This window comes from Amblyomma maculatum, chromosome 6 (assembly GCF_055883805.1).
Source record: "Amblyomma maculatum isolate TAMU_Amacu chromosome 6, ASM5588380v1, whole genome shotgun sequence".
In the NCBI taxonomy this organism is placed as follows: Eukaryota; Metazoa; Arthropoda; class Arachnida; order Ixodida; family Ixodidae; genus Amblyomma; species Amblyomma maculatum.
In genome coordinates this window covers 23,429,465-23,442,435 of record NC_139349.1, presented here as the reverse complement: position 1 = coordinate 23,442,435, position 12,971 = coordinate 23,429,465, and the positions used below count along the sequence as shown (strand labels likewise).

Here is a 12,971-nt window from a genome sequence, read left to right as displayed (position 1 = left end):
TGTCAGAAAGTTTGAGGCACGGAATTTAGAAAAGTGTCAAGAAGTTGTGCAGTCGTTTGGGGAAACTGATTTGCCTGCTTTATTATTGTTTCTCTACAAGGCCTCTGAGAGTGCCAGCATAGTGCTGTTCCCTGTCAATATCACCATTTAAGAAAATGTGTGATTTGCTCATATAGGGTCTGAAGCAGCTACTATAGGCAAACTTCTGTAGGTTTCAAGGAGTGATTAGGTTGGAGCTAGGTAGACTTCAAAATGAAGCTAGGATGGCTTCTTGAGGCCTTCAGAGTCATGCAAAATAAGCTTTCGATCAACCTAATCAAGTAGGTGTCCTGAACAGTTGGGACATTTTAAAGTTATGTGGTTGACATATAGAGCAATGAGCTGCTAACAGGTCTAGTACGCACGCAATCATTGTAGCCTCGAATCTGGGTTAGCCAAGTTTCTTAATGTAGCAACATGCAGCAGTTCGTTAAATGGCAACTCACATTTTTTAGCTTATATTCAGGTCACGCTTTTTTGCAGTCACCTTGATAGAAAAAAAAAAAAAAAAAGAAGAAATAATGTTTCAAAATATGAATTAGAAGTGCTTAAGAAGGAAAACTGGGAAACCGAAACTGGGGACTGCCAGGTGCTGCTCCCATATTCGTGCTGTCAGTAATGAGAGAGAGCATCAGTTTTGCGGGTTTGCTGCAGTGGCTGAATCAGATTCTTCTTTTTAAACACTGCAGGTATTTTTGGAATGCCTTCCTGACTCCAGAAGTGACTGGATCATTACAACCAGAGCAATGAGGCACAAATATGAGTCAATGCTGGCCAAGGTAGGTTTTCAGCTTGGGCGTGCATGTCGAGCTTGTGTATTGCTAATGGTGGTGAACATTAGAAAAAAAAAAAAAAAGAGCCAAAGGAACACACCAGACGATGGCGCTTGTCATCTGTTGTCTTTCTTTGTCTGGTAGTGTTCATCACACTTAGCAGTGCCGAACCAAATAGACCAGATTGTCGTGCAGTCTCTAAACATAAAGTTTCATCATTCCTTGTCACATCTAGCTGTAAAGGTGAAACATTATTTGAATGAACTAACTTACAAAGCTCTATTGGCTTTGGCATTATGAATGTCATGTCTGAAATAGTGGTGCCATTCAGATATAATTGCTTGGTGCTTGTTTTGGTTTTATACCAGCGAATTTCCTGGTTTTGCTAGTCATATTGTCGCAGCTTATGCCGTGATTGGATTTCTGCCCAACGTTTAATATTCTCTTGCTGCCTTTTTTTTTTTTTTTCTCGTGCCGTGCTGAAATTTTGTGCTAGCTAGGGTGTGTAGCAACCAGAAATTGTCAGGAAATTTTATGCACCGGGAAAAATCTGGGAAATGTCAGGGAAACCATAAAAGGTTTCGACAACTCAGGGAAAATGGCACAAAATATTCTGCAGTGCATTTTCATTTTAAGCTGGTGCACAGCCAGTATGTTTTTCATGCAGGTGTTTTTTTTTTTTTTTTCTTTTTTTTTCTTTGTGCTAAGCGCACGGCCTCCACCGCGGCCGTGCCACAAGGCGAGGCGTGATATATTACTTTGACGCCAGCGCATGGCTGAGCTGCCACAATAGAAGAACCCATAATACGCACGTGAGTTGAGTACTCGATAAAATATGCGGAAGCACTGCTTGAGAGTAGTACGCGACAAAGAGCAGAAATAATCGCGCTGGTCGAAAGCGGTCAGCGAGCTGATCTACAGCTGAGGTCCGTTGTGACACTCCCGCGGTTGACCGCTCACGTCTTCGCGATCTCACCGCGGGTTCCGCACTTCGTGTGTGTGATAAAATTGCTTAACACTTTCATGTCCACAGTCACGAACTCGGTACCGGCATCGTATTCGGCACTAACGCCGAGGTGAAGCTCGCGTTGGATCGCAGACTTTCCCGACAGAACGGACTTCCATTCCACCGTAAAGTATATATGCGTCGATGGTGTCAAGTCAGTGTATCGTGATCCGAGATGCAATTTGCGCTGTAATTTGAGCCCGCGGTATTGTCTTCGGGCAGCGTGGTTGATGTTCCCTGCATATCTAACAAGTCTGGCACCGGTTGTAACTCAAGTCCTGACGGCACTCTTGTGGCCGGCGTCTTCTGGTTTTTGTTCCACGCCCATTTCTTACGGCTTCCAAAGGCTCTTTGTGTGCACAGTTACAATCTACTGTTTTCCGGCATCTTGATTGCAAAGAAAAACTGTGCACAAAGCTGTACATCAAGAAACACGAGCGCAAACGGAGACGCGCATGAAGCGGCGGCCATGGTGGCGAACGCAAAACAGCAAGAAAAAAAAAAACGACGTGCTGATCACGCCAGCCAATGGGAGACTCGGAACGGCGCGCTTTGGGCTAATCAGAGACCATAAACGGTTTTCAGAAAACTGGTGCACACAGCCAGTCCGCTTGAGCAAAGCCATTTTGAGACGGCGCAAATTGCACACAAAGAAAACAGTTTTAAACCAAGCCCAAGATGATGGCGATCGGCCGGCTGCAACACACGCCAGAATTTCGAACAAAATTTCTCTTTCGTGGCTGCCATGACGTCCTGAAAGCCAATTTTATCGCATTTCCTGACCGAATTCAGCGTTAACAATTTGAGTGCAGGTGCTTGAAAGGATAAACGCTTCAAAAATGTGTTTTTCTCGAAATCGATTTTTGACCGTTTTTGACCATTCTAAAACTCGCGTCTCCTCTTAACGCTACGGCTGTTATCTTTAAGAATTTTCGCTACTGCAAGTCTTCAACTAATTTTATTTTACAGCTGATTGCGCATTATTTATCTGAAAGTTTGCAACTTAGATGCAGTTTCCTTTAATGGCCGTGGGCGTCGCCACTATTATAATACACATTAGCACGGCCGGTCTCGAGGGAGCGTGTGCTAAGAGAAGTGTGCCCTCCCTCGAGACCGGCCGTGACCTAGGGTGCCTCGCATCAAGGCACCCTATATACACCCCAGTTTTGACCAATCAATACCGCTGTTTTTTGATACATGGGGCCTATAGGAAATTTTGCAACTGCTAGTATCAAAGAGCTCTGCTGATGCTGGCATCACTGCGCTTTTAATTTTCATTAACTTGCGACGTTTTTACCCGCCATTAACACTAATAACAGCATTTCACAATTGTAAATTGGAGAATATGATTAATAAATAGCTTTTTGTTGGGAATTATTCGTCAGTGCTCATTATCATCAGCAGCTACATTTTTTAGCCTCTTCACTCGTCGGAGAATTTGACCTGAAATAATCAGGGAAAACCTGGAAAAGTCAGGGATTTTAAAAATGGTGGTTTGCTAGACACCCTGTTAGGCAAGCTACACATACAAATAAAGATAGATAAAAGCACACATTGCACATGCATTCAGGGTCTTCGCATTCTGATAAAACTTTTTTTTTTGTCCTCGGCGGTGCAGTGTTGCAATGACTGCCTGACCAGCCCTTATCTCTGTCAGTGCAGCAGAGGCAACGCATAGGAAACTGACTTGAGGGAAGAGTGCTCAGCTGCTTTTCTGTTTCCTAGACATGTCACAATCCAAGGGTTGAAGTGGAAGATCTTGACCTGACATACAACAACCCCCTGTCGCAAGAGGAGAGAAGCCCGTGGAACAGATACTTCGAGGACAGTGAGCTGCGGATAATGATCAAGCAGGATGTGATAAGGACGTATGTTCTGTTTGCCATCATGCTTTCTCCTCGTGCTGCTGCTGCTTCATGATTATTAATGTAATGCATGTACAGCTTAATCTGTTCTACGTCTAAAAAATTGTACAGTCGTGGCGATATATCATCGTGGTTTAAAAAGAAGCGTCTGCTTATTGCAGGGTGTAGCTGATGAGAGGCCAATTGTAAGGTTTTTTTTTTACTCTTCAAGAACAATAATGAATTAGTTATGTTGATAGCATTATAGTCTAGTTAGTTCACTTTGTTGATCATGATGTTATGCTTGTGAGAAAAACATTTGAGTTCATTTTTCGCTGGCAGTGACAGGAAATGTACTTGCAGCTCGTACAAGGTTCTTTGCATGGTAAAAACTGTGGTCTTCATTTCCACAGGTTTCCAGAGATAGAGTTCTTCCAGACTTCAGACGTCCAGGCGATGATGGTGAACGTGTTGTTCTACTATGCCAGGCAACATCCTCAGATTTCATATCGACAGGTTCGTATTGCTTCAGAAGAGATTGTCAAGGGTTGAGATTTTTGTGGCAGTGATGAATAAGAAGCCAGGATGCATGCATAGTAATGGTCAGTCAGTGTTATGCAAGCTTACTCTGTTATCGTCAGTAATGGCTTCTCTGGAAATCATATTTTGGCACTGAAAGACTTGGGCTGCCTTTCACGGGGTGTGCAGAATGCATACAACACATACTAGTTAGTTATCTTGTCACGTCCCTCATGGAACTCTTATAATGTAAGGTTTGGAGGGGTGACACTAAAATGGCATTGTACTTAATGAGAACAGCATGTGTTTGTTTTACAGTTGAGAGGCAGAAGGATGGGAAGTCATAACAGTAGTATGGTATTGCTGATGTTGACTGGGCCATGAGTTAGTTTGATCACTACCAGGGGGCACTCAGATACCCACTTCGACACTTTTTGTAGTTTAGTGCTAGGCAGAACGTTTTTTTTTTTCCTTAGCCATTTGCAAATCTCAGAATCTCAATTAGGTATGAAAAATGTGTTGTTTCTGTCTTGAAGGGCATGCACGAACTCTTGGCACCCATCATCTTCGTGCTTCATAATGACCAGCAGGCATTTCTGCATGCCTTGGAGCTAGGCTACATTAGGTAAGTGCACATTTTCATGTTCATGCTTTAGCTGATGGAGATGCAACTAGTACTAATGGTTTGAGCACTGGAACAGCTTTTGGGCATGTAGCATTGGTAGGTTTAATGGTGCATTTAAAATGCTGCTTCTTTTTTGCACGCTGCCGACAACCGATTTTTTTTCGTATTCTTTAGGGACAGCGAAATTGTCCAGAAAATCGGGGGCAGTTTGAAAAATCGAATTTTATTGAAAAAAAATCACTTTATATGAGCTTCCGATTGCCAGTGTAAACCTCAAAATGCAGATGGGGCATCTGGGAGGACTGGTGCAACTTCGCACTGCGAGAAGGGCCCCGCTTCTAATATACTCCTTTCTAACTTAAATTTTGCTGTATTAGACCATATTTTTGACCCCCTTGAAGCCTGAATTAATGACACTTCACTTTCGCTGAATATGTTTATGGAGGCTTGGCTATTGACAGCAGTGCCATGACAAATCGGAATGAGGTCTGAAAAATCAAGCAGTCGGTATCAATGCACCCGAAGCTTCAGGTGCTCATATACATTATTTCTATGGAGCATTCCGCAGTGCCACTAAAAAGTCCGAATAATCAGGCATGTCTGACAAATCATGGGTTTGGATTTTTGGTTGGCGACCGTATTCAATAAGACTTCGAGGTCCCATTATTTGTATTGTGATGTACTTAGTGGAGCTGTTGCACTTGAAGCATAATTAGATCAACTCTATCTGACTTTTATTTCCTACTTTCAAACTCCTCTCCTTTTAAGCAAAGGAGAGCATAGCAGAGCAAAGACGCATCACATTTTAAGCAAAAACTTGCCAAAGAATTCCTGTGTTTACTAGAAGGCATATAGGCAAGCGTCAAAGGCATGCAATGCATAAAACAAATGTTTAATTTTTAAATCGTGCAGAACCGAACATGACTGATTTTTAGACCATTTTGCAGGCGGAAGCTGCATGGTGGGTGAAATGGGGGTTAGAAATGCGTCACCTCTCCTGTCATTCGCACACGTGACTTGGCAGCTGGTGAGCATTGTGCTGCACGTGCGTTAGATGCTAGAGAGGTGTCATTGTTGCGTTTCGGCAATGAGGAACACTGCTGAGACCCTGTCTCAAAATTGAAACTTCTACGTAGAAGTTGCTCCGTAAGTTGCACCATAGAATATGTTGGTAAATAGCGTATCCTGTTAAATGGAGACATTTGGAGCAGCTAAAGTGTTACTCATTAACACTGATCGGTTTGTGTACTGACATAAGTCTGGTTTGTTTTTATTTTGCAAGGGTCTTTGGAGTCTATTCAGTTTGGGCCATCTCATTTCATTTTTTTTTTTTCTTCCTTAAGGGGGGACATGGCTCTTAAAACTATTATTCCTAATTTTTTTCCAAATTTGATAAAACCTGGTATTCTGATTCAGTTTCTTGCACTGATTTCAAGTATATAACTATTTTTGCAATTGGCCAATTAGTTCAAATTATCAATGAAATTAATTTTTGATAGTTTGCAGGAACAATGAAAAACTAACCGCGCTATAAAAAATTCACGTGGACACTTTGCTAGGTACTAGAATACATAAATAATACAATGTTAGGAGCACTTTTTTTATATAACAAATATTAGCGAAGTTATAGCTGTTCAAAGTTCACTGTTCCAAATGTGGGTGCCCTCCTGTCTGATTTAGAGCAAAATTGAAAAACTTTAAACTGCTATAACATTGCTAATACAGTCGCCGACCGTTTTTTCGGACTTGAAGGGACCCGAAAAATGGTCCGAATAATCGAACAGTCCGAAAAATCCGTGAAGCACAAAAAATCACTTTATTCAGAGGAAATCGGCTTAAAAAAGTCGCCGATTTTACCTTGCGGCAAATTTCTTTTGCTGGCGACGATTTGCGCTTGTATTTGCGCCAAAGTTGTCGTTTCGCTGTACACGCTAGACAGCAAGTTCACAGCGTTCGTAATTTGTGCAAGCGATGGCTGTGGTAGGCCGCCCGAGTCGTCGTCGGAGTCCGACTCGTCTTCAGGTTGAAGAACCTGGCGTACAAGTTCGTCGTCCGTGAGGTCCGCACACACACATATCGAGGCCGTCGTCCACTTCAACAAACTCGCGGAACGTGGAGCCCGTTGGAATGTCCATTCCGTTCCCGCGAAGGTCAACGATGAGGTCTTCGCCACTGTCTGCAGTCAAATCCTCAGAATCGTTGCAGTCTTCTACGTCATCGACTTCATCGGCGGAGAATCCAGCGTGCCTGAAGCAATTAGCAATTGTTTCCACTCTCACTGCCTTCCACGCGTCAGCCAGCATGCTAACCGCCGCAAAAAGATCCGTGGCGTACTTTTTCCCGTTGTCAAAACAAAGGACTGTGCGCCGCAGAAGACGGGTCCGATAATGCACCTTAAGGTTTTTGATCACCCCCTGGTCCATTGGTTGGAGCACGCTGGTGGTGTTTGGTGGCAGGTATTCGAGCCGAATGGCTTTCAGGTTGTCGAAGGTGCCGTGAGCTGCGCAGTTATCAACAAAAATAATAACTTGTCGCCCCTGCCGCTCGAAACTTCGGTCGAGTCGACGCACGTAATCTTCAAACAAAGCATGAGTGATCCATGCCTTGGAGTTGCTGCAGTACCACACGGGAAGGTTCTTCGCGCCCTTAAAACGCCTAGGATTTTTGGATTTGCCTATCACAAGAAGTGGCAGCTTCTCAGTGCCAGTGGCATTTGCACCTACCATTACTGTTATCCTTTCCTTGCTGTGGCGGCCCCCTGAACAGGAGTCACCCGAAAAAGAGAGGGTGCGGTCAGGCAACATCTTGAAGAAGAGGCCGGTCTCGTCACAGTTGAAGGTGTCCTCCGGGCTGTACTGGCTCAACAAGGGCTTCAACTGCTTCAACTTCGTCTGACGGCAGTCTGCTACCGTGGCTGGGTTGGCGGCTCCGCTCTCCCCGCACATCTTCTTAAAAGACACACCGTGTCTCTTCTTGAAACCGCGGAGCCATCCGTCCGTGAACTTGAATTTTTCAATTCTCATTTTCACGGCCAGGGTCTCTGCCTTTTCCTTCAACGTGTCGCCCGACACTGGAAGGTTTTTCGCTAAAGCAGCTTTAAGCCAGAGTAGCAAGGCCTTCTCCAATTCGGGGTGGTCGCCTTTCCTGTCGTTCTTCTGGCTGCTGCTGTGGGACGCCTCAAAGGCGGAAAAAATCTTCTCCTTATTTTTCATGTAATCCAAATAGTTTGCTTCGACAGTGCGAACTCCTTGGCCACGTCAGCTTGCGTTCGCCCACTCAGCACTAGCTTTATGATCGCTGCCTTTTTCTCAAGGGTCATGGTAGAATAGCTCCCACGCTTCTTTGACGGACCCGGCAGCACCGGTGGGGCCATGTCCACAGCCCGAGTGCGCACCACACCGCTCGTCAAACACGCAAAAATGAGGCACTTTTCGTTCAGAGCGGTGGAACCGCCGGACGCAATCACAAAACGGCCAAAGGATTGACGGCGCGCCACTCGGTTGACGCGGTCGGAGAAACTCGTGTGACAACACGGCGGACGTATGAGACAAAGCACAAAGAGATAGCTGCCCGCGTCAGCGTTGGCAATGGATGGATGATGGATGGATGATGGATGATAGTGGCTCTGCCCTTTGAATCGGGCGGCAGCTTGCGCCGCCTAGCCAAAAAATTAAAAGAAATATATTTATCTCTTCCCCATTTTTAGCTTCTAATTCACCCGTATCTGCCCCCCTCCCTTTTTTTTTTTCTCTCTTTATTCTCTTGACTTTTTCCACCAATCCTCTAACCTCTCTTTTGTTATCAGAACGCGTTCCTCATCCATTCGTCCATCTTCCCCAGCAAATCCCAGTGCTCTCTCCAGATCTGCCGCTTTTTCCGCGGGAAGGGCAGGACGAAGTTTTTGGCACCTTAGAACAACATGTTCCATTGTTTCCTCCTCAGTTCCGCATGCCGCGCATAATATATCTACTTCCTGAAATTTTTTCCTGTACGTTTTTGTTCTGAGGGCCCCTGTCCTAGCCTCAAACAGCAATGAGCTCCCTCGTGAGTTGTCGAATAAACTTTCTTTCTTTATATCCTGTTTTCGAGTTCTATACATACCCAATGCTGATTTTCCTTGCATTCTTTCCTCCCACATTTTCCTTTCTGCCTCCTTTACCTGCTTTTCAATGCTGCTGTTTTGCTGCGGTGTATCTCCAAACTCTAGGTACTTAAATCTGAGCTTTCGGGTTCTGTTAGTCCATTTCGTATTCAGGCTTTTCATGAAGAGGTGCTTGTACATTTTTCGTGCCCACCTTGATTCCTCCATTTCGGTTAGTATCTGATCATATTTTAGTTTGCTAATTGCCTCTCTAACCTCAAATGATGCCCAGCCCATATCTCCCTGGACTCCTTCATTAGGTGTGTTGCCATGTGCTCCCAATGCCAATGTACCTACCTTTCTCTGTCTGATTTCAAGGCCTGACTGTACTTCTGATTTCATGCACAGGACTGCATTTCCAAAAGTGAGTCCTGGTACCATAACACCCTTCCATACCCCTCTAACAACCTCATACCTGTTATAATTCCAGAGGGCCCTGTGTTTCATAATATCCGAACTCCTTTTCCCTTTGTCTATCGTAATTCCTTCATGCTTTTCTAGGTACAGGTATTTATAGCTCTCCACATGTTCAACCTTGGTGCCTTGTATTTCCAGCACGTCCCCCCTTTCATCATTAAATACCATTATTCCTGATTTTTCACTGCTAAATAGCAGTCCCAGCTTTTCGCCCTCTTCTCCACAGATCTTAAGCAGCTCCTGCAACCCATCCCTCTTATCTGCCAGCAGTACAATGTCATCCGCGTACATCAATCCTGGTAGAACTTGTGTTACTTTCTGTCCTCCCTGCATATAGCTTGCATCGAATCCCTTATTACTTTCCTCCAGGTGCCTTTCCATTTGGCTCATGTATATCATGAAAAGCAGCGGTGACAGTGGGCACCCTTGCCTAAGCCCCCTTTTTATTTTTGCTGGTTTTGTTGTTTCCGTCTCCCATACTATCACTGCCTCATTATCTGCATACACTTCTTGTATGAACTGAACCAGGTTTTTATTCAGGCCATATTCCTTCAACTGGTCCCACAGTTTTTTCTGATCTACACTGTCGTATGCCCCTTTAATATCTAAAAACGCTATCCATAATGGTCTCTGACTTGCAGCTGCTGTTTCTATACACTGGGTAACCACAAATAAATTATCCTCTAGTCTTCTGTCCTTGCGGAAACCATTTTGTAGTTCTCCGAGGATATTCCCTCCTTCTGCCCATTCCTCCATCATTACTTTTACTAACTGCATTGCTACCCTGTATATAACTGATGTAACTGTGATTGGCCGATAGGACTTTATGTTATCTCTGCTTCCCTTGCCTTTGTATATTAGTCTCATCCTGCTTAATTTCCAATCTTTTGGTACTTGACCGCCCTTTATTGTTTGTTCAATCAACTGTCGCAATTTTACTTTGTTTTTTTGTCCTAATCTGGTAATCAATCCCATGGGTATGCTATCTGGTCCTGTCGCTGTTCCCAAGGGGACCTTCCGTTCTATTCTTTCCCATTGTCTTGCTGTCATCTCCTTGTATTCTTGCTCCTCGTCCCTGTGGTCCTCATTATTCTCCATTTCATCTGCGGCATTCACTTCCAGACTGGCAAAGGCTGTTTCTATTGTGCGCCTAACATATTCCTGTGCTTCCTCTCCCTCCACTCTTTTTCCTTCCTGTGTGGTCAGTGAGTGTTGGACCCCTTCCGTCTTTTTTGCTTGTAGCCTTATGTGGTTCCAAAACCTCTTTGCAGCATTTTTATCTTTTTTACTTATGTCCATCATCCACTGGACCCCAGCTTTTCCTATTTTGATTTGGATTAAGGTTGACGCCTCCCTTTTTCTCTCAAGGTACTCCTCCCATTTGGATTCTACTTCCCTTGGTGTGGCTCCCCTCTTCTTTGCTAATCTGTGTTCTCTGGATGCCTCTTGACGCCTCGTTATGGCTGCTTTAACTTCAGCATCCCACCAGCTTTTTGGTTTATATTTTCTCTTTCCTCTTCTAATCTTGCCCTTTTTTAGCTCTCTTTTAAATACTTCTACTAGGTCATCGTATGTCCATTCTCTATTTGGTTGTTGGTTGTTTTGGCGACAAAAGCAGGTTGACGGCGATGACAATCCGACTGCCACCTCGAAGTGGCAGAGATTGCAGGGGCCTCTCCTGGCAAAAATGGGGCACCGAAACCATGTCAAGCCAATCCAACTGCAGAGCCAATCCACCTCAATCCAAGATGGCGCTTGTTGCGCCGGCGAAAAGCCGATAAGATGGCAGATTTTGGCCTGCAGGGGACTGAAATTAGTCCGAAAAATCGAACTTTCGGACTTTTAAAGTCCGAAATATCCGTCGCGAATATGTATGCGCTTCTATGGGGTGACTAACGGTGCCTCACTGAAGTCCGAAATAACCTACAAGTCCGAATTATTGGAGTATATGAAAAAAGTGCTCCTAACATCGTATTCATTATGCTTTCTAGTATCTAGCAAAATGTCCATGTTAACTTTTTGTAGTGCGGTTATTTCTTAATTGTTTCTGCAAATTATGAACAATTAATTTCATTATATCTTGAACTAATTGGCCAATTGGAAAAATAGTTACTTATTTGAAATCAGTGCAAGAAACTGAATCAGAATACCACATTTTATCAAATTTGGCCAAAAATTGGAAAAGTAACTTTAAGAGCCATGTCCCCCCTTAAAGTTCTCTATAGGGTGTGTTATATTAAAGTTAAGACAACGTAATGAAAAACTCATTTCCTGCTTTTTTGTGTGTGTGTGATTATTTCTGACACTGTTGCAGAAGGCAAGTGTGCAAGCATCGGCTGATTTGCTTCTGCACTTTGTTGCAGCATGCATAATTCAGTTCTCACAGTGTGTCACTGCTTTCCACCTATTGTTCCCTCGCATATCTGTTCCACGTTTTTAAGAAGCACTTTCAGCTGCTTTGATAGATTTATTGTCATGTGAACAGAACTTATCTGTGATGAATGCATACATAATAAACACTGTCCACATGCTCACTGTCTGGGGCATTGCTTATCTTTGAAATTGTTTGTTGATCAAGGTAGTAATATATATTGTTACATTTGCTCGCGAATTTAATCACTATTTGCGTTTTTTTTTTCTTTTGCTTGTAGGGAGTTTCCGGACTCGTTAAGGTGAGAGCTATTTGAGGTCTTTTTTTCCTAGTAATGCTATTTTGTTGGTGCTGCAGGTTTTTTGTATTTTTTTCTTAATTCTTTTCCAAAATTTTCTTTCAGGGATGATATAAGAGAGCTTCTGAACCCTGACTATACGGAACATGATGCCTTGTAAGGGTCTCCTCCTCTCATTATACAGTTTTTTTCAGGCAGGGTCTCTCTTAACGAACTCTCCATAATCCATGGAAAACAGGGCATTAAGGCTCCAAAGCATGCTCAAAGAATTATGTCTCGTAGCTGTTTTGAATAGTGCTACCTCAGAATTAAGATAACAGGTAATTGTAATCTTAGCTCGAATTTAGCACTGTAATACTTGTGATAAGGTGGCAACGATGTTGTTAAGTGATGCCTTTTATACTTTCATTTCCGGTAGAAGTGCATGTTGCATCATGAGTGCAGTTCGTTACAGAAAGTTATGCAGTTCAACTTCTGAAGCTTATGTGTAACTCTGTCATAAGGATGCTTCAATTGCAGAAAAAGACACGATTTTAGGCAGCATTCAAAGGGCTCACGTCAGGTGGCACATGGTTAATTGCTCGGTGAATGGCAGAAGCGTTGCATAGTTAGAACTTGATTCTTTAAAAATTAAACCAATGCAGTTCTTTGCCCATCTGTCTATAAAGTGTCTGAAGATTATTTACCAAGAAAAGCATGAGCTAAACTTTAGCGCATCTTGTTCTTGTTGCATCCCATGTGGACTTTCTTTCTTCCTTAGAAAGTGGCCGACTGTCACCCTAGGAAAGACTTGTTATACAAGTCCACCTTAGTTAACTTGCGACCGATCATCGTCACACAGCCACCATGGCTGCTGCAGTATTAGTGAAAATATTTGAGATGGTAGAATTGAGTAGCACTAAGTCCGCAAGCCTGCACTTGTTACTGAGGGTGCAAGA

At 43.5% G+C, this 12,971-nt stretch overlaps 1 protein-coding gene across 1 annotated transcript in view; it reads left to right on the top strand.

Moving 5' to 3' along the window:
• The window catches only part of TBC1D5 (TBC1 domain family member 5), a 35,517-nt gene that overhangs the window by 6,486 nt on the left and 16,060 nt on the right, over positions 1-12,971 (top strand). The window contains exons 4-9 of the mRNA XM_084606220.1: positions 729-818; positions 3,544-3,686; positions 4,076-4,178; positions 4,718-4,806; positions 12,016-12,036; positions 12,139-12,189. Of these exons, the coding sequence (XP_084462346.1) occupies positions 729-818; positions 3,544-3,686; positions 4,076-4,178; positions 4,718-4,806; positions 12,016-12,036; positions 12,139-12,189 (497 nt within the window). The remainder of the gene's footprint in view (positions 1-728; positions 819-3,543; positions 3,687-4,075; positions 4,179-4,717; positions 4,807-12,015; positions 12,037-12,138; positions 12,190-12,971) is intronic.